General features: G+C 46.1%; 1 protein-coding gene across 1 annotated transcript in view; it reads right to left on the bottom strand.

The window, feature by feature from the left end:
- Positions 1 to 10,487: 10,487 nt before the first annotated feature.
- Positions 10,488 to 20,025, bottom strand: part of SFXN1 (sideroflexin 1) — a 51,848-nt gene continuing 42,310 nt past the window's right edge. Inside the window, exons 9-11 of the mRNA XM_043920033.1 lie at positions 16,587 to 16,636; positions 16,156 to 16,203; positions 10,488 to 12,906 (exon numbers count right to left, since the gene is read on the bottom strand). Coding sequence (XP_043775968.1) covers positions 12,810 to 12,906; positions 16,156 to 16,203; positions 16,587 to 16,636 — 195 coding nt within the window. The 3' untranslated portion in view covers positions 10,488 to 12,809. The remainder of the gene's footprint in view (positions 12,907 to 16,155; positions 16,204 to 16,586; positions 16,637 to 20,025) is intronic.

The raw sequence follows: 20,025 nt of genomic DNA, 5'->3' as shown, positions 1-20,025 counted from the left end.
CCTGAGGACCAGGCCCCCCGGGTGAGATGCTAACTGCTGCAGGCTGAACATTTGTGTCCCCAACCACTGAAACTCACATTTGAAACTAATCCCCAATGCGATGCTGCTAGGGAGGTGGGGCTTTTGCGGGGGTGATTAGGCCATGTGAGCAGAACCCTCAGCATTGGGATAAGGTCCCTTACCTGCGGGGAGCGGCTTGAAAGAGCTGACTCTGGGAGCTGCCTTGATTGATTGTCGAGGGTCTGTTCGCAGACATAGCTCTCTGTCCCGCCACCCCTCTGAAATTTACTATCCAAGTTAACTCCTAACAGACCATTAGTGAGCCTTGAATGCACACAAGGTGCAGATAGATGGCTTTGCACGACTGCCCTTAAGATAAGTAGGATGCCTTTGGCGCCAGGAGAGAGCTCTGGTGATTGTTATCTTAAAGATGATGTACATGGGGAAGAATTTTCTTTGGGATGCCTCTCTTCTTGGTTTAGTATATATGTAACCCTGAGAAATAAAGAATCATCGTTGACTGCAGCGATCCTCTCGACCCCATCTGTTCTGTCTCCTTATTTCTTAGCCTAAAGGAACGCGTAGTGTTGCTCGCTGAAATCTTCCGGCTGGCCCGGCACTTACCGAACAGAGAGAGCCAGCTCTCCCTTTCAACCTGGGAGGTTGTGAGGTTATAGTGAGGAGATGGCCCTCAGTGAGGAAGCGGGTCCCCCCTAGACACGGAATCGCCAGGGCCATGATTCCCACTCCCCAGCCTCCAGAAATCTGAGAACTGAATTTCCATTGTCTATAAGGCACCGGGTTGGTCTGCAGTATTTCTGTTAGAGCAGCCCCAGCGGACTGGGACAGGACAGCTTAGATGCTGGCGTGCGTGCCCTAGGCGGTGCTTCCTCCTCTCTGAGCATCGCCACACGAGCCCCTCGCACAATCCCCGGCAGGCAGCTCCTACTACTGCCTCCTTGTACAAATGAGAAAGCCAGGGCTCAAAGAGGCACACAGGAACTGAGTCATGGTCCGCGGCAGAGTCCCTGGGACAGATGCCCTGGCTGATTCTGTTCTGTGTCTATTTCATTGATTTGGAGTGAAGAGCCTGATTCAGCAGGGATTTCGAAGACCCCCTCCGTGGGGGTGGGGGTGAAGGTGCGGGGAGAGATCTATGGGTCATGAGAGACTGAGGAAAGTGGGGGTCTGAGCCAGAGAAGAGCTCAGTCAAGCCCTGGGGAAAGGTCATCAGTGTTTTCATTATTACTAGAGGCATAAAGGGGGGCTTCCCTGTGGCTCAGATGGTAAAGAATCTGCCTGCAATGCAGGAGACCCAGGTTAAATCCCTGTGTGGGGAAGATCCCCTGGAGGATGGCATGGCCACCCACTCCAGTGTTCTTGCCTGGAGAATCCCCTGGACAGAGGAGCCTGGTGGGCTGCAATCCATGGGGTCGCAGAGCTGGACATGACTGAAGACTAACACTTTCACTTCACTACTTTCAGAGTCATAAAGGAGTAAGTTCTCTCAGCCATCCTCTGTCTGATTGACTCTTGGTGGGCGTCCTAGAACAAGAGGGGCAGGTAAAGTGTCATGTCTACACTGGGGCAGCCACCATCCTTGGAACCACCCATGTCATTCTTTGAGGCCATTCTTCCTTTCCTTCTTTCTTTCTCTTTTTCTTTCTAGTCTTCTTCATTTTTTAAATGTTCACTATTTGTATTTTTTAGATTCCATATATAAGTGAGATCTTACAGTATTTGTCTTTCTCTGTCTGTCTTATTCACTTAGCATAATACCCTCCAAATCCATCCACATTGTTGCAAATGGCAAAATTTCATTCTTTTTATGGCTGAGTAGTATTCCCTTGTATATGTACACCACATCTTTATCCATTCACCTGTTGATGGACATTTAGTTGTTTCCATATCTTGGCAACTGTAAATAATGCTGCTATGAGCATTGGGAAGCATGTATCTAGTCAAATTAGAGTTGTTTTTTTTTTTTTTTTTCCTGATATATGCCTAGGAGTGAAAGCGCTGGATCATATGATAACTCTATTTTTAGTTTTTTGAGAAACCTCCATGCTGTTTTTCACACTGGCTGTACCAATTTACATTCCCACCAACAGTGTAGGTTGGAGGTGCATTTCTGATGCAAGGGGTCAGCCAACCTGGCTCTTTCTCTAAACTGTAGCATCTCCAGAACTGGGGTCTCTGGTCTTTGACGGCTGCAGATCTTGGGGAGACCTAGGCAGCTCCCCCCCGGCTCTGTGTACATGGGACACTCTCCTTTCCACCATCTGATTCGCATCTCCAAGATGGGACTTCTGATGTGACTTCACCGAGGACAAGCCTTTCATTGCAGCTTTTGCTAAGCAATTTAGGACCAGATTACCAGGAAGCATCACTTCCCAACTGGACAAATTCCAGGATGGAAAGTGTGTTTTTAAAATGAGGTAATGAGAGCCTGGAAGCGTTCGGGTGAGAGGATGGAGCAGTGTGAACGATGGCAAGCTGCTCTGCACCTGGTCTGTAGGAGGTGCAGGACGCTGTCCCCAGTCTGAGCCTGGCTCCTCCTCCCGTTGACCTTGACCCCAGGGGAGTCATATGACCTTTCTGCGCCTCAGTTTTCTCTCCTATGAAAGGAGGATGATCGGTTCCTCTTGAACAGGTTTGCTGTGGGGCCTGAGCAGCAGTGAACCAGGGCTCGGGCGCCTGAGGGCTGTGTAGACGGCAGCGACAGGCGTCAGGTGCATGAAAGACCAAAGCGGGAGGAGGCAGGGAGAGGAACAGGGTAAAGGCTTTTAAAGGTTACCTTTAGATTTTTAGTTCTTAAAAAGACAATTATATCCTGTGTTGGGGACGGTGTGGGCCCTTACTGCTAGAGTGAAATACCCTTTTGGAGGACAATCCATATGATCTTTGTGGGATTTGGGGCAAGGGTGTCAGCCATTCTAGGTCTCAATGTATTGTGTGAAAAATTAGGCTAATAATAGAATTTATCTTACAGAGTTGATATGAGGCTAAAATGGGATGATGAATAAACTGTGCTTATCATGCACATCAAAATAAACACTAATAACAGCTGGCTTTGATCATCACCACCAAAAATTTAAATGCTCCTAGGACCTAACTCATCTCACTTATAGGAGCCTCTTTTACAGAAACAACAGCTTAACAATATAAATCTTTGCACAAGGGTATTCAGGACAGAATTTTTTATTTTTTCGGTAGTAGCAAAAATGTGGAAATAACAGAAATGTCTATCAACAGAGGAATGATTAATAAATTATAGGAATTACTGTTTCAGACTTCTATGAAGCTCTTAGCAAGGATGAGGAAGAGCTATAAATATTACCTAAAAATATGAAAATTTTAAGGGGAAAAATAAATTTGTAGGAGAATATGTGTATTTCATTTGTACAAAGTCAAACCAAATATACTTATGTGCTAAGTTGCTTCACTTTGTGCCTCAGTCTTTGCAACGTTATGGCCCACAGCCCACCAAACTCCTCTGTCCATGGGATTCTCCAGGCAAGAACACTGGAGTGGGTTGCCATGCCCACCTCCTGGGGATCTTCCCAACTCAGGGATCAAATCCACATCTCTTACGTCTCCTGCATTGGCAGGCGGATTCCACACTAGCGCCAACAGGGGAACCTGAACACACTTACACTTAATGGCATACTATGCGAGGTCCAGATGAAAGTGAAAGTTGCTCAGTTGTGTCCAACTCTTTGCTACTCCATGGACTATACAGTCCATGGAATTCTCCAGGCCTGAACACTGGAATGGGTAGGCTTTCCCTTCTCCAGGGGCTCTTCCCAACCCAGGGATCAAAACCAGATCTCCCACATTACAGGCAGATTCTTTACCAGCTGAGCCATACAAGGGAAGCCCAAGAATACTGGAGTGGGTAGCCTATCCCTTCCCTAACGGATCTTCCCCACCCGGGAATCCACCAACAGATGTCAGGGAAGCCCGGGATGAGCACAGATCAATACAAGTCACCCCCCACCCCCCACCCCCGAAGAAGGCAGGGCTGGGACTGGGATTAGAAGGAAGGAAGTGATCACTTTACACACTCCTGTGTCATCTTCGTTTATCCTTGTGAGCTTGTATTATTTTGGTAGTGAAAAGAAAGAGCTTCTTAGGTCGGAGAGGTTGAGGCAGAACAGACCGCTGAAGGAAGAGGCGTGCCAGGGGGAACCTGCGGGAGCGGGGATGGGGTGGGAAAGGCTGGAGGAGGCAGCTGCGTGCCCGGAATAGAGCGCCCTGCGGGGCTCCCGCAGCTTCATCACTGCACTCAGGCTGCAAGCTCTGCAGACCCACGGCCTCCAGAATTCCCGCGCTGCTGCGTTCCTGCGGACGTGTGCTGTGGGCATCCAGCGACGGTCCGGGTCCCCTCTTACCCCGGGGTCGGAAGGCTGGTCGTCCCCTCGCCGCGACGGCCGGCGGGCCGAGCGGAGGGTCTGGGGCCGGGAGCGCCCTGCCGACCCTGGCAAGCGCCCGAAAGGCCGCCGCTTCACCCGTGAGCTGGTGGCTTCTGGAGTCACAGTTCACCGCCACCCACCCCTCGTCTGTCACCGGCTCCTGGGGAGGCGCGTGCATTTAATGATAACGCGTCCTCGCTCCGAGCTCCCTGCGGAGCCGCACCTCACTGCCGGGCATCAGCCTCACCCCCGCCCCCGCGCCCCCCGCAACTCCCGCGCCTCCAAAGCCGTGAAGACACTTCCGTGTACTCCTCAGTCCTGAGAACAACCGTCCTCAGTCCCGGCTGCACTCAGAACCCAAGGCCTGGGGAGCCGAAAATGCCGATTCCCAGGCCACCTCTGCTCGTGGGGATGTGATTGGCTTGGATGGGGCCTGAGCAGTGGGACTTGTGAAAGGCTCTCCTGATGCTGCTGCAGAAGGCGAGGGGAGAGACCCTGTCCTCCCCCCAGACTGGGGCGCCCTCTTATTGTGCAGTTTCAAGGACGGGAGCCCCGCATGTGCTGCCTCTTGGCACCCTCTCCCCCCAAACCTGCACCCCACCCTCACCCCTCTTCCCTCGCCCCCCACCCCGACCCCGACCTGCTTTCAACCTTCAGACTTGAGAGCTACTACCCACAGCTGATCCAGGCAGCGTTCTGTCCAGACGTCCCCTCTCCCTCCCTCCATTTTTACTGTCAGGCTCTACTTAACAGCCTGGGGTTTCTTTGTTTTGTTTTCCCCATTGTCCAGATTTTGCCTTGCAAAGGAGCTCGGGGAAGCTGGAGGCTCACCGTGGAAGCAAAATTCCCTCTCAGCTTCTTTGTCAGTAACAGCACCCTCTTCCTCCTCACCAGGTCATCACCACTGGATTTACAGATGTGAGTCACCCTGCTGGTGAGAAGGCTGCTGGAAGAAAACTTTTTCTTTCTTTCCCATTTCAGCCATCTGCACCCACGCGGCCCAGCCAGAAAGCTGCACAGCCCTTCTCTGGCTGCACCTGAGATGGTTCCACGGGGGGAAAGGGTTCCCAGCAGTGCCCCCTCCTACCGTCTGGACCGAAATTATTATTCAGAGTTTGTATCGCGATGTTGGCATCCTTTGGAATTTCAATAGAATCGACATCTTCATCTCTATTTTTAGCTTTTTCTTATCAAAAAACACTCTTCTCTCCTGCTACCATCTTTCTTGGAGGCTGCACATGATTAAAATACATTTTCATTATAAACGGGAATAAGACGAAAGAACTTGTTCTTGATTGCAATCACACAGGATGAAATGATTTCCTGGTCCCTGGAAACTAGCTGGGACGACTCCCCTGGACTAGTAATGCTCGCTGAGCTGCCATTGTGACATTCTGTAAATTAGGGCTTGCTGGTCAGTCTTTTCTATCAGCTTTACTGCAGAGAGATGAAAGGAAAGGGGAAGGAAAGTCATGACTTCAGGCTCTCCGTTTATCCATGTTAAGCTTCACAGCAAGACCGTAATGTAGGTTTTATTTGTTCCATTTTACAGATGAGAACACTGAGGCTCAGAGAGGGGATCTGGCTGATGCACCGGGGTGGCCGAGCGAGGGGGAGACTGCTGTTCCTCCCTCGGACAAACGCTGCATAGGGACTGCCTGCTTTCGGATGAAGCCGGCTCTCGTCACTGGGTGCTGAAGGGCCCTCCCAACCCTGAGATACCGGCGGCATTCCCCCACAGTTCCCTGCCTGCACACACCACTCGGCCACACTTTCCCGGGCCTCCAGGTCTTTTCATGGTGAGGTGAAGCCTTTTCTGTACCAGGAGCCCTCGCTTTCTCCCAGCCCCTTTTCTCCTCCCAGGGAAAAATCTCTCCTCCTCTTTCCAGTATCAGCTGGGATACCATTCCTTAAAGCCCTCCCACCCCCCAACTCCCCTCTGCAAGCTGGCTTCAGGCCCCTTGTCCAGGGCCAGGCGCGACGGCTAAGGGCATGGAGAGATTTCGGCTCACAGCGGTTCTGGGTTCAGTTGTGACTCCTTCCGTCGGGAATCAGGTGCTCTGCACAATAAGCCCCAGGGGATGACTCCGTTCCTGCCTGTCTCCGCATCTTCCCAGCTTCCTGCTGCCTGAGAGCGCACGTCCTTCTCGTAGCTTCCTGCGTCATCCTCCCGACCTGGCCTCGGAAATCCAGAGATGCACGTTCCCAGGCCGCCCTTTGCGGCCCCGCGTCCTCTGCCTGCCGTTCTGGGGATCGGCGGGTTCCAACCGCGCGATCTTGCAGGCTATGCTTCCCCCTGGCGGCGTCTCTCGGCGCTGCGGCTCTCTCTGTTCTGGAGCGCGGAAACCCCAGGTTCAGGCTGGTCTCGGGGGCAGATTCTGTTTCCATCGTTGCTAACCGGGAGCTGGAATCAAGGGGAGGGTCGATGACTGGCTCGGTAACCCCAGGGCTTGGGAGCTGAGAGGCACCCTCTTCCGAGTCTGAGCTGGGGCCTCTGAACGGCCCGAACTTGACATCTTTCTGATTTTATAAATAGAACCAATGTAGAAGCAGTCCAGAGAATCGGAGAAACAGAAAATTGTAAAGAAAATAAAGTTTCCCTGTAAATCCATAGACACCAGCTTTTCACCATTGTGGAATATATCTTTTTATACATATCAATGCATTTTTTATTACAAAACTGGGTCTATATGCATAGTTAACATTCTTGTTTTTTAAAGTATTGAACATGTCCTGAGTTCAGAAGCAGAAGAAAAAATGGAAAATTAGAAAGGCAAAGGAAAAAAATTTTTAATTACTTAAAATCGCACTATCCAGAGAGACGATTTCTTTCCAAATTACTTTATATTTGTGATAATCAATTATTATTTCTCTTGCAAAAATCCAATTCAGAAATTAGAAGAATTTTTCCCCAAGGGTACTTATACTCATACTTTGGATTACCCTATAATGACATACACTTCTTTTTCCTACCTGGCAGTTTCTGAAAACATTCTCCAACCTCCCCCTTCCTTCACCTTCCTCGACCATTGCATTCATAAGTCTCCCAGGAGTAGCCAGGCCTCCTGTGAATCCGAGTGTATTCACCTGGGGGATTAATTCTTAGAAGTGAAATTGCTTTAAGGAGGGTATGTGTTTTTATAAGTTTTGATAAATACTGCCAAACTGTCTTACAGGAAAGTTTGGATGTCCCCAGTGGTCATGAGAGTGCTTGTTCCCAGCGGGATCACCAACAGCGCTGTTAGGCTTCCAGCCCTGGGGTCACAGAAATTCAGCTACCACTGCTGAGTGTGCCGTGTGCCAGACACCAGTGCTGTCCATTTATTTTATTTTTTATCTTCTGTCTGTGCTGCAAAGCATGTGGGATCTCAGTCCCCTGGCTAGGGCTCACCCCCACACCCCCTGCATTGGAAGCACAGTCTTAACCAGAGAGGTCCCAGGGCTGTCCATCTGTTAATTCTCACTGAATCCCCGCAGTAAGTCAACAAGGGAAGCAGCATTAACCTCACTTTACAGATGAGGAAACAGGGTCAGAGAGCCTAGGCTTCCTCGGTTCCTAGAGCAGAGCTGAGTCCAGCTCCAGCATGCATCCTAACATCTGCCTAACAGTGCTCCAGTGTGCATGGGCGGTGTCACAATCACTCGGGGGGCTCGCTGGAAGTCACCCTAGTGTCTGACTCAGGACAGCAGGAAGGGCCAGAACACACACACGTCTAGCCACGCTGACGCTGCTGGCCCAGGCACCGTCCTTTGAGAATCATTGCTCGCGTTACTCTAATACGGAATCCCATCTGGAAATGGGCCTGTTGACCTGCCTTTCACCTTGGCTGGGTGCTTATTTGAATTTGTATGTTTTACAAACCTTTTGTTTGTGGGGTTGTATGTGGGAACGTGAATACATCTTCTACAGTCCTTTGAATTCACCCTGTTTGGTTTGTGGTAAGTGATTTCACCTCTTCAAGACAGTTTTCCCACCTTTTTAATGGATGTGACGCTCACAGGAACCTCTTGGGGGTATTACAAGGAGTAATGTATGCAGGAAAAAAAAAAAACAAAACACACTGAAGGCTGTGATTTAGCTTTGGTACCAAAGCTAGTTCTAGGCATGCCTACTGATGGAAAAGCTGGGAAGCACAGTGGCAGACACTCGGGTTTGACAGGCCTGGACTGAGGTGGCAGTTTGGCCCCCACGTGATATCAGACGAATCAGCCCTCTTGTCTGAGCCTCACAGGCCTTCCCTTGAAGACGGCATATCCTGGGCTCCCCAGGGTCCAACAAGCCCTCTGTGTATCGTCTGGAGCGCTCCTTCTGCCTGGAAGCTCCAGGGGCAGCGCTGGCCTCCGTGACAGCTGGGTCGGCTCAGGAACAATGGCCACAACCTGGCTGGTCCCAGCCTCCTTGCCGCTCGGCTCCCATGGGTAACCTTCACTTCCAGCTGTTCTAGAAACCTTGAGATTCCTTGTTTTTCCCACCTCCTGGGGATGACCTCTCCGTGACACCAAGTGGATTCTTTGCCACAACTGGAAACTGGAAATGTGAGGACCCTTCTTCAGATTCCTGGAAAGAACTCAAATTCCATATGAACCGGGTAATCACGGGTCGACTGGGGCCACGCGTTTCAGGTGACGGAGCTGTGGCCGTGGACAAAACAGAGGTTGCAAGCGTGTTGATCGTGTCCCTGACTGTCCACATTGAGGCTGGAAGCTTCCTTGGAGTCTGGTGAGGGGTGGATACACACATTCAGAGTATCTGAGGTTGACCTGAAACTGACCGAGGGAAACCTGGGTCTCTGGGAGCGCGGGGATGCGGCACGGCAGACCTTCTCCAGCTGTGACACGTGCAGGAATGCTGCGGCTCCTCTTTCTGCAGACGCTGAGGCCCAAGAACTTGCGTTTCTAACAAACCTGGATGCTGCTGGGCTATGGACCACACTTTGAATATCTAGAGTTTAAGCGATCCTTGTATCACTGCTACCAAATAAAACCTTTTCTTTGGCTTTCAGTGAAACTCTGAATGCATGAGAATACACAAATTCTGAAAAACTAACTTTAGTAGAGCATTCCAATTGTAGCTTTGGGTGTCAGACCTTGGCCGCCACTATAGTTCTCAAGCGACCGGGGACAGTCTTGAACTTGTACTATCGAAGCCCCAGCTTTCTCATCTACGTGCAGAAACCTTCCCTACCTCTGTCTCATTTAGGCAAACCCTTGTTAGGGACTTTAAAAGGATTGATTCAAGTGTCTTCCTGTGACCGTTTTAATCTGCTATTTTTAGTGAGGTTGTGGGTTGTCTCTAGGGAAGTTGCTGGGATTCTCAAATCTTACCAGTATATTGATACACTGGCATTTTGAATGCACGTCCAGAGTCTTTAAACAAATACATGATGAACAATCATCCGTTGAGTGTGCTGGGCAATATGTGAAGCGCTATACGGGAGTTATCTTGTTTACAATAGCTCTATGACGCAGATCCACTTATTCTGCCCAAACAATCCAAACCAATAAAACTGAAGGTCACAAAGAATGTCAGCAGCCCAAATACATGTATTTTAAAAACAGGTACAATCCAGACTGTACTGGCTCTGTCTGACTCCTAGAATATATCTCAAATATATCTCCATGATTTAAGTGATGAACAGAGTTTTGGCAGTCAAACAGGCTCAGAGATGTGACCAAGGAGGGTAAAATGCTCGGTTCTTTATTACTCCTGTTAATAAGGCACTCCCCAGACCCTGGGTTAAATTTACATTTTCTCTGTGAACTATGGCAAATGCTAGGTCCATGTTAAAATCTGACAAACAATATAAAAGCAAATTGACCTCAGCATCGTGTGCAAGGGTGTTAGTCACCAAGGCCAAAGGCAGAATCTCATTCCCTGTGTCATGATGAATGTTCCTGGAATTTACACTGTGGGGCTCATGGCGGGTGCTGGGTGCTGCTATGGTGTTCAAGAAAGTGGAAAACCATTGGCCAAAACTAGAAATTATCACCTGATTAATACAGGCATTGCTGATGGCACCCAGACATAACATAAAAACTGCTTCATCCTTTACATACAAATAAAAGAGAGGATTTATTTTCATTCTGAGTTTATTTAACATTTCATCCAGTTGAAATGAAATAATACATGGGCTCCAACACTGACCAGACACTTGCTAATACTGAAATAAAAGCTGCCAGTCAGTTCATACTTATAATCATAATTCATTATGTTACCCAAAATATTAATAACTATTTACCTTTACAAGCTTATTGCACTTCATGTGAACTTTTCTCCAGAAAAGGTATTCCTAAGAGATCAGCAAACTGCCAATCTTGGTTCATTTTGTTCCTTTTGATAAACCATGATTCAAATCTACAGTTCATATTTCTCTATAAAGCATCAAAAATCAGAAGCTTCAACAGATAACGTTTAAAAAGACACATCTTGAGGCTCATTATCCCTTTTGTCATGAGGCTCTGGTCATCTCATTCTGGTATGCACTAAACTTCTGGTTAGTCAATCTTTCAACCAGTCACTCATTTTTCAAGAAGACTAACATGGAGCTGCCAATTATCCAGGGCTAAGAATTCTGAGGTTAGCTGGGGGCGGGAGGCTGGGGGGGTGGGGGTGGGGGTTCAAGGTCTTAAAAGTGAAAGTGAAGTCACTCAGTCGTGTCTGACTCTTTGCGACCCCATGCACTGTAGCCCGCCAGGCTCCTCCATCCATGGGATTTTCCAGGCAAGAACACTGGAGTGGGTTGCCATTTCCTTCTCCAGGGGATCTTCCTGACCCAGGTATCAAACCCAAGTCTCCTGCACTGCAGACAGACTCTCTGCCATCTGAGCCACTGGGGAAGCCCTTCAAGTCGCCTTAGTTTCTTGTTAAAAGTGCCCTTTAAGCACCTCGTGGAGCTCTGCCTCAAATTTCTAGCTTTTACCAATTTTTAAAGAGAAGCAAAAATGGCAACAAAAGACATCCAAGGTCAGAAGTCACAGGGAAGCGCTTTTGCTTCAAATGGCTTAGGACAGAAAATGTACATGAGAAAGTTCTGGGCGCACAGAGGAGGGCTCAGAGCAGCCCGCAGCTTCAGGTCCACACACCGCTTTAGAGAAAAGAGAAGCACAGACTCAGGCACACACACCATTCCTTCTTTATGAGGAGATTCAGTCTGCTCACATCGGCAGGAAAATCTGCCCAAATTAGTTTCTACGTGTTTTTCCACTTACAGGTCTCTGAATTACACATCGTATTGAGTGTGTAGTCTACACTTACTGAAATAATCACCTCACATATGCCTTTGAACCTCTATAGAATTACAGCATAATCTGTTACATTAAATATATTACATGTGAAACTAGGACAGGTGATGTAAACAGTGGTCCATGGGCTGGTTATTTTCAAATGGGGTGGAATGTAATATACAACATTCAAGTAAAATCCATTGAGTCACTAATTCACATACACATTATTTCTGTATCTTTCTGAAAGCCAAAGAAACCTTATAGGATGACAAGAAAAGAGATGTAGGTAGATGAGACTGTTCTTTTGATTCTAAAAAAAACAAATAAAGCCAGATTCAACCCAGTCATATAGTGCTGGTTTGAATATACTCTCTAAATTTGACAGTTGTGCATTTCAGTTACTTAATTAGTTGATTTAAATGACTAAATATAAAGTCAAGAAGTGCAAGGTAAGATTAATACCTTCATAAGAATATAAAACATAATAAATTTAAAATTCAGTCAAAGAAAGCCACCAGCAATAGGAAAGCTTACAGTTGTTGACAGCGGCCTCCATGCATCACAACTGTCTATTATTTTGACTTTCAGGAGGTATATGAAGGAGCTTTTATCCTACAAATCCAAAACATTCATCTACTCAGGTTGCCTCCTGCCCAACCTGGGCAGAAAAGCAAACTGTCCTTAATATTTACGAGTCATTTTTTTTTTTTTACAGTTTAGCCTCAGGGCTTTTGTGTTTTCTCAACTCACTAGTCAGCTCTCCTTGATTTGAAACAAGAGTGGGATAAAAATTCAGTATTTTAAACAGATTTCCTTTCCACCGACTGACAATCAATATGCTGAACATCTAACTCTATGCCTAGCGGTGCTCTGGAAAACTCTGGGTGTGAGTCGGGACACTGGCTTTGAAAGAACAGTGACTATAGAAGCTACAGGAAGGGGTCTGTGAATCACACCGTGATTCAAATGTAAGGGGCAGGGGCTGGCAGGTGAGGCACCCAGACCCCCAGCGGCTGTGTCCTAAGTAGCAGCTGGACTCTAAAGGCTTCTATGGGTCTTTAACAGGTTTCTGTCCCCGAGAGAACCCGGCCGCCCAGGCTACTCCCCTCCAACTCGGCTGCACCAGGCTCGAGGCTGGCAGGCTCCTCTGAAGACGCTTCTTAACCTGCTTTATAAGCCCTTGTTAAAGTACACACGCCGTAGTTCAGGGTGGGTCTCTCGGATCCTGGCTTGCAGCTCGGCCTCCAAGCTTGTCACAGACATGGAACTGGGAGAAGGGAGAAAACGACAGGGTCATCCCCGGGATGGAGGTGGAAATTCGAACCTGAGGAGAGCAAAGTGAGGACCCCCGTCCACCCCCATGACTGGTGCAAGAGCCCTGTTTGAAAAATGCTTCGTGTCCCAGAAAACTATCACTAAATCAGAAAGAAAGCCACCATCAGATCCCTTTTTAATCTCTCATCTTACTAAAAGCCTTAAAACCCACTTATCGCTGGCAAGGCAGTATGGTAATGACACTCTCAGACCCTGATGTATCGGAAAATAATCTGTGGTCAGGACACTTCCCAAGAAAAACAACATAAATGTTCACCATTCATGAGAAAAAGATACATGCATTCAGTGGAATGTTTAGCACTAAAAATTCACTTGCATTACTGTGCTTCTGTCCACTGTATAGTGATATATATTCTGAAACTTTTAGAAAATATGAAAATATATGAGAAAAAACATCTCTTGTAGTCACACTACTGAGAAGGACTCCTGTGAGTCTTTGCTTTGTGTATGTAAAAAATGTACCTGAATGTTTTATATGTGCATATGTATTACAGCTTATTTTTCATTAAGAATGCATACTTAATATATAAGAGGATGAAGAAAAACTGGCCAGCAAGACTGTTGACTGTCTGTTATGGAAAGCTCACTTGCCCCTTTACTATTTGCCCATTTCGGTTCCCCTCTAATCTTAAAATAAACTAATTATAGGAATGAGATCACCAGGCAGTTTAGCCTGACTCCTGACTTACGCTCTCCTGAATAACCTGTTCTTTTCCTAGATAGATAGAAAGAAGATGAAGAAGTAAGCAGTTAAAAAAATGATGAGCTCTCTATCCCCAATACCCACCCCTCCACTCTGCCCCTTGCCAAGCAATCTGCAGGCAGATCGTTCGGGCAAGACAACATCTGAAGACAGAGTCGGTGGTTCACTGAGGTTCTTTCCCCTCCTTTTTTTTCCTTTAAAAACTGTCATGATTGACAGAGAAGGAGAAATATGGTATGACATCCCTTATATGTGGAATCTAAAAAGAAACGATACAAATGAACTTGCTTAAAAAACGGGAGCAGGCTCATAGACTTAGAGAACAAACCTATGGTTGCTGGGGGAAGGATGGGGAGAAGGGATAGTTAGGGAGTTTGGGATGGACACGTACACTCCGCTATATTTAAAATGGATAACCAATGAGGTCTTACTGTGTAGCACATGGAACTCTGCTCAAAGTTACCTGGCAGCCTGGATGGGAGGGCAGTTTGGGAGAGAGTGGATACATGTATGCCTATGGCTGAGTCCCTCTGCTCTTCACCTGAAACTGTCACAACTTTGTGAACTGGCTACACTCCAGTACAAAAATTAAAAGTTTTTTCTTTTTTTATTTAAATAAAAGGTATTACGTGGAAAAAAAACCAACTGTCACAACTGAGCAAAATCTTTGCAGTTGGTCTCTGGACATGAGTCCACCTTCTCCCTGATTAAAGCATCTTTCCTTTCTACTGACACTTGTGTCTTGAATTACTGGCTTCTGAGCTGGAAGCAGCTGACCTTGGGTTTGGTAATACTAGTAATTAGTTTCTAAAGAATTGTTCTTTACTTGAGTGGGCTTTCCTGGTGGCTCAGTCAGTAAAGAATCCATCTGCAATGGAGATCTCCGGGTTGGGAAGATCCCCTGGAGAAGGAAATGGCAACCCACTCCAGTATTCTTGCCTGGAAAATCCCATGGATGGAGGAGCCTGGCGGGCTACGGTCCACGGGGTAGTAAGATTCAGACAGGACTTAGTGACTAAACCACCACCACAATAGCTGAGATGTGGTAAACTAAGAGGCAAAAAGATAGGATATATATTTATAGACATAATGCAAAAAAAGAAAAATTATGAATATAGAAAAAAGCACAGTGGCTGTTTTTTTCTTCTATATAGGGAGACCTTGGGTAATTTTAAAATAATGTTGCTAATGGCAATGATAATGGCTATGACTTAGTGCTCAATTTTTGGGTCAGGCATTATGTGTTTTTAACACTTATAAAACCCTGGAAAGTCAGTACGATATTAATTTTATAGATAAGGAAACTAGAGGTGCAGCTGAGATTTGAAGTCAGATCCTTCTCGACCCAAATGCCATGCTCCTAAGTCACTGAGTCAAGGTCAAGCGCTGAACACTGATATTCCAGCGCCTACACTAAGGAAACAAAACTTTCTTACCTGAAGCCCTGAGATTCTGGGGTTCGCACAATTAAACAGTGCTCCTCTTCAGGAAATTCATCTGTATCAGGCTTCACAACAGGTTCTGAACCTCCTGACCTCTCCAAGGGGGGCTTAACTATGGGCATCAAGGTGATGAAGCTTTCCTCTCCTTGAAATTTAAGTCCCCAGCTAACAACAGTGGGGGTCAAAGACAGAAGTGAAAGACCAGATAAAAGATGGATGTCTCTATCAGATAGGGGGACCTGATGAAATCAGTTCTAGAAGAGACTACCGCATCCCAAAGCTACTGGAAAGCCTAGGGCGGTAAAGGCCATCTGTGTGGGGCCTGTCGGCCCATGAAGGGCATGATAAAGGCAGGACTGGTAACAGAAATCACAGCAAAACAGCAGAATGCTGCCCCTCTGCGCCTTGACGTTAGACGAGAAAAAGGCTGAAGCCTCAGATTTATGTGATGCTGATTTAATGCCAGTTAATCCAGTTTTTACATCAAAGGCAGGATTCAAGGGCAACTTGTGATAAAAGACATATGCACAATAAGGCTTTTAAGGCAAAAAGAAAAAAAAAAAAAAACTCAAGTATGAAGAAGGAAAGCTAAAATACCAACCACCAAAGTTAAGTGCATACAGTTGCTCTCCCTGGGGGTAGAACTTAAATTCTAATATTTCTGCCTGAGCCAATGGACTGGACATCAGTGAATCATATTTAAATTTTTATAAGAGCAAATCTGCCCCAGAGTTAACCTGGGTCTGACACAAGAATAAAGCATTTTCAAATGTAATCATAGCAGGTAGCAAAGAGCTGGGCAAAGAGAGTTTTGATATTAAATAGATGTGCATTTAATTTCTGCCTCTATCTCTTCCTTTTAGAGACTCGGCTAAATAGACGTGCATTTAATTTCTGCCTCTATCTCTTCCTTTTAGAGACTCGGCTTCATTATCTTTTTGAGACTCAACTTCCCTCCTAGTGAAATGAACCCATGTCTTCAACTAGTTTTTAGGGTTAAAACATATGATCGTTCTGAAGAGCAACAAATACATACCTTTTCTGAGGGAACAGAGCGCAGCACAGAGGTGTGGCAAATACCAAGCTTAAAAAGAACGGAAAAGACACATCAGAGCGTTTTAGAAATGGTCTAGTTTTCAGATCTTTTCTATTTTACTTTGATAACAATCCCCTTTCTTTCTTTTGAGTATTATACTGCCAACACAAAAATATGTCCTGTTTGTGTAATTTTACTACTAAGGTCTGCCAAAGTAATTAAAAAAAAAAAATCAAAGAGATAAAAGGAGTTTTAAAAAAGAATCACACAAATAGCCCCAAATGTTGCAGGTTTCTCTAAAGACTAGTTTCTTTCTAGCTAATGACTGGTCTCAGTTTTCAAAATGCATGTCCCATATTAGCCCTCACTTTCATACACTGTATATTAATCTTAAAAAAAAAAAAGAATGACATTGAAGTAATTCTACTCACCAAAAGCCAACTATTCCAACTTGAACAGGTGCGCTCATCCATGGGAACCTCTGGGTAGAGAAATAAGCAATTTTGAATACTTTTTATATAGGCTCTCAGAGACAGTTTTTTCTGCTGGTTAACTGGAAGGAGTGTGGCCACATTACAGATCCAGCTGGGATGCGATTAGCAAGGTGTGGGGGTACCACTGCAACGGCACGTTAGTCCTGACTTCCCGCAGCTCTTGGCGATCTGGCCATGATGCACATGCAAGGGGCAGGTGGCTTCTCATATTCCTCCCTTGCGCTTAGAATCAGAGAGATGCCTGCTTGTAAATGGGAGCTGGAGAAACTGTTCTCGCTTAGCTATAATTTGTCTCCTGGCTGGGGAGGAGTGTGGCTCCAAATCCGGAAGACTAACAAACCTGTATTCAGATCTCTGCCCTTCCAGTTCACCCCCACTGTGGGAAGAGGGAGGCAGAGTCCACCCAGCCCAACTCTGGTTCCTTCTCTGTAGAATGAAGATCCCAACAGCTTCCTAAAAGCCTGTGCGTGAAGATACACCAGGTAACATTTATCAAGCACCTAGCACTGTGCCTGGAATGTTCAGAAACCCAAAAGGCATTGCTGCCCCGCCCCCAACCCCGCACCCCTCCTTTCTTGGTTTTAATTGCTGTCAGTAAGGTTAAAATAACTGCTGGTGTAACAAATTCTTGGCTGCCACTTTTTCACTAATGGAAACGAGTGAGTTGGTTGGTTTTTCGGAGAGTAAGTGCTATTAGATTTTTAGTTTTCAAAAGGGAATTTTACAAAAGCATAATATGCAATGTAAGGAGCAAAGAGATATATAGATTATATAAGTAAGGCCACTGAAAGAGCTGCCACCAAGTTGCCAACTAGTTGTAATGAAATCAGCCAGAGTTAACACGAGTGGTTAATTAAAAGATCAGGATCCCCAGGGGGCTTGTGTGAGAGGCGTACCCTGGTCTCCGAGAAGGCTCCTCTGGTGAAAAGGTACATCCCGTGGGTTAAGGGAGAGAAAGGGAGAGATGTCAGCAAGCAGAGACAGGCCCACAGAGCTCGCGCAGACGGGCCCTGCCCCTCAAGGGATGGCAGAAGGAAATACTGCATCTGGGGCAGCTGGCTCCAACTGACGCTGCAGGATTTTCATAAGGAGAAGGTAAATCGTCTTCCTAGCATTCCTCCTTTCATCAGTCTGGGAGCACAGACTTGGCGATGGGAAGGCAAGCTAAGAACTGAATAAGATCTTGCTGGAAGACAGGCCCACGAGAGCCCACAAGAGCAGCCTCTGCTTCTCAAGTGGACTCTTGAAGAGCCGTGTGTGATCTCAACAACAGGTGTGCAGAGACCAAAGGCTGGCGGGGGCTCATGCACAGGGTTTTGTTGGAAGGGTTCTCAGTCACCACAAGGATGCTGGATAATTCTGATCTCTCCCACGAAGCTCAACCTGGATGTCATCCCCACTCCCAACTCCTTTCCAGCACCCCCTCCCACCTCACTCACCCCGACTTCAAACAGAACTTGGTCCGAGATTTTAAAAGTGAGCTGAGGATGTTTGGTTTTCCCCTAAATAATCACAGAACTTGAGGGAGGGACATAGCACAGAATTGTGGAAACAGGATATTTTAAATGAATTAAGGAGAGTAATCACAAGTTTAAAAAGATACATATTCAATGATGTAAAAGCTCAAAAAGTTAGTATGAGTAAATTCTTTCTCTTTCCAATGATCTTTACTCTTTACTTCATACTGTGTATGAAATACAGTCAAGTGTACATACTGACCGTGCAGAAGTTTTGACAGGAATTCAGCTGTGAGGCCATTGCCACAATCAAGATAATTAAATATTAGTAGCTATCATCCTTGTTTCTTGTGCCCTTGGCCATTCCACCATCTTTCCTAAACCCTATACCCATTCCCTGGCCACCTCTGATCTACTTTCTGTCATTACATACTAGTTTATGATTTCCAGGATTTTATATACAGTATCTACTCTTTTGTATAATTATTTTGAGATGCACTCATGCTGTTGTATATATGCATGGTTCAGGGCTTTTTATTGCTGGGTTAGGTATTCCATTGTGTGAATGGAATTTGATAATCCATTTTCCTGTTTATGAACATTTGGACTGTTTCCAGTTTTGGGCTATTGCAAATAAAGCTGCTTTGAATACTTGTCCTTTATGGACATACATTTTCATTTCTTCTAGGTAAATACTTAGGAGTGAAATGGCTGGACTGCATGGTAAGCATATGTTTAACTTAAGAAATTGCCAAACTATTCTCCAGAGATTCTTCAGAGTCCCTTGGATTGTAAGGAGATCAAACCAGTCAATCTTATCAGAAATCAACCTTGAATATTCACTGGACTGATGCTGAAGCTGCAGTTCCAATAATTTGGCCACCTGATGCAAAGAGCTTACTCACCGGAAAAGACCCTGATGCTGCGAAAGATTGAGGGCAGGAGGAGAAGAGGGTGGCAGAGGATGAGATGGTTGGATGGCATCACTGACTCAATGGACATGAGTTTGAGTAAACTCCAGGAGACAGTGAAGGACAGGGAAGCTTGGTGTGCTGCAATCCCCGGGGTTGCAAAGGGTTGGACACGACTTAGAGAATGAACAAGAACAACAAAGTGGTCGTATCTTTTACATTCCCACCGGTAGGGAATAAGAGTTTCAGGTCCTCTATCTACATCCTTGCCAACACTTATTATGGTCAGTCTTTTTAATTTTAGCCATTCCAATAGGTGTTTAGAGGTAGCTAATGTGGTTTTTAACCTGAATTTCCCCAGTGACTAAAGATACTGAGCATTTTTACATGTGATATTACTTGATATCTATGTATATTTGGTGAAATATCTGTTCAAACCTTCTGCCCTTTAAAAAAATAGAGTTGTTTTCGTGAATAAGTGTATCTTTTGGATACAAGTCCTTTATCAGACACATACTTTGCATAAACTTTCTCCAGTCTGTTCCCTGTCTTTTCATTCTCTTTATAGCGTTCAAAAAACAGAATTTTAACATTTTGATGAAGCCCAATTTGTCCATTTTTTTCTTTTATGGACTGTGCTTTTGGTGTTAAGTCTAAGAAATCTTTGCTTAACTCCAGATGTCAAAAATGTTCTATTTTCTTCTAGAAGTGTGACAACTGTAGACTTTTACACTTAGATTCCATGAACCACTGGGGGCTGATATGTATATGTATGTACACCATCAATTCCCTACCCACAGTCCACAGCCCAAGCAACCTGACCAGACACAGGCCTCCCTCCCAACTCTGTGCCTTTCTGCACTTCTGCAGTGCCTGTCATCTGCAGGGGTCTCCGCTCACCTGCTGCAGCTGGGGGAGAAACTCCCCTATGCCCCCTCCAAGCCCCACACTCTTGTTCACCATGTATGGGAACCATGTACCCCGTGCCCTCCCCACCACCACACCGGA

This window comes from Cervus elaphus, chromosome 12, assembly GCF_910594005.1.
Source record: "Cervus elaphus chromosome 12, mCerEla1.1, whole genome shotgun sequence".
In the NCBI taxonomy this organism is placed as follows: Eukaryota; Metazoa; Chordata; class Mammalia; order Artiodactyla; family Cervidae; genus Cervus; species Cervus elaphus.
The sequence above is the reverse complement of the archived record's forward strand: the minus strand, read 5'-3'. Positions and strand labels throughout refer to the sequence as shown.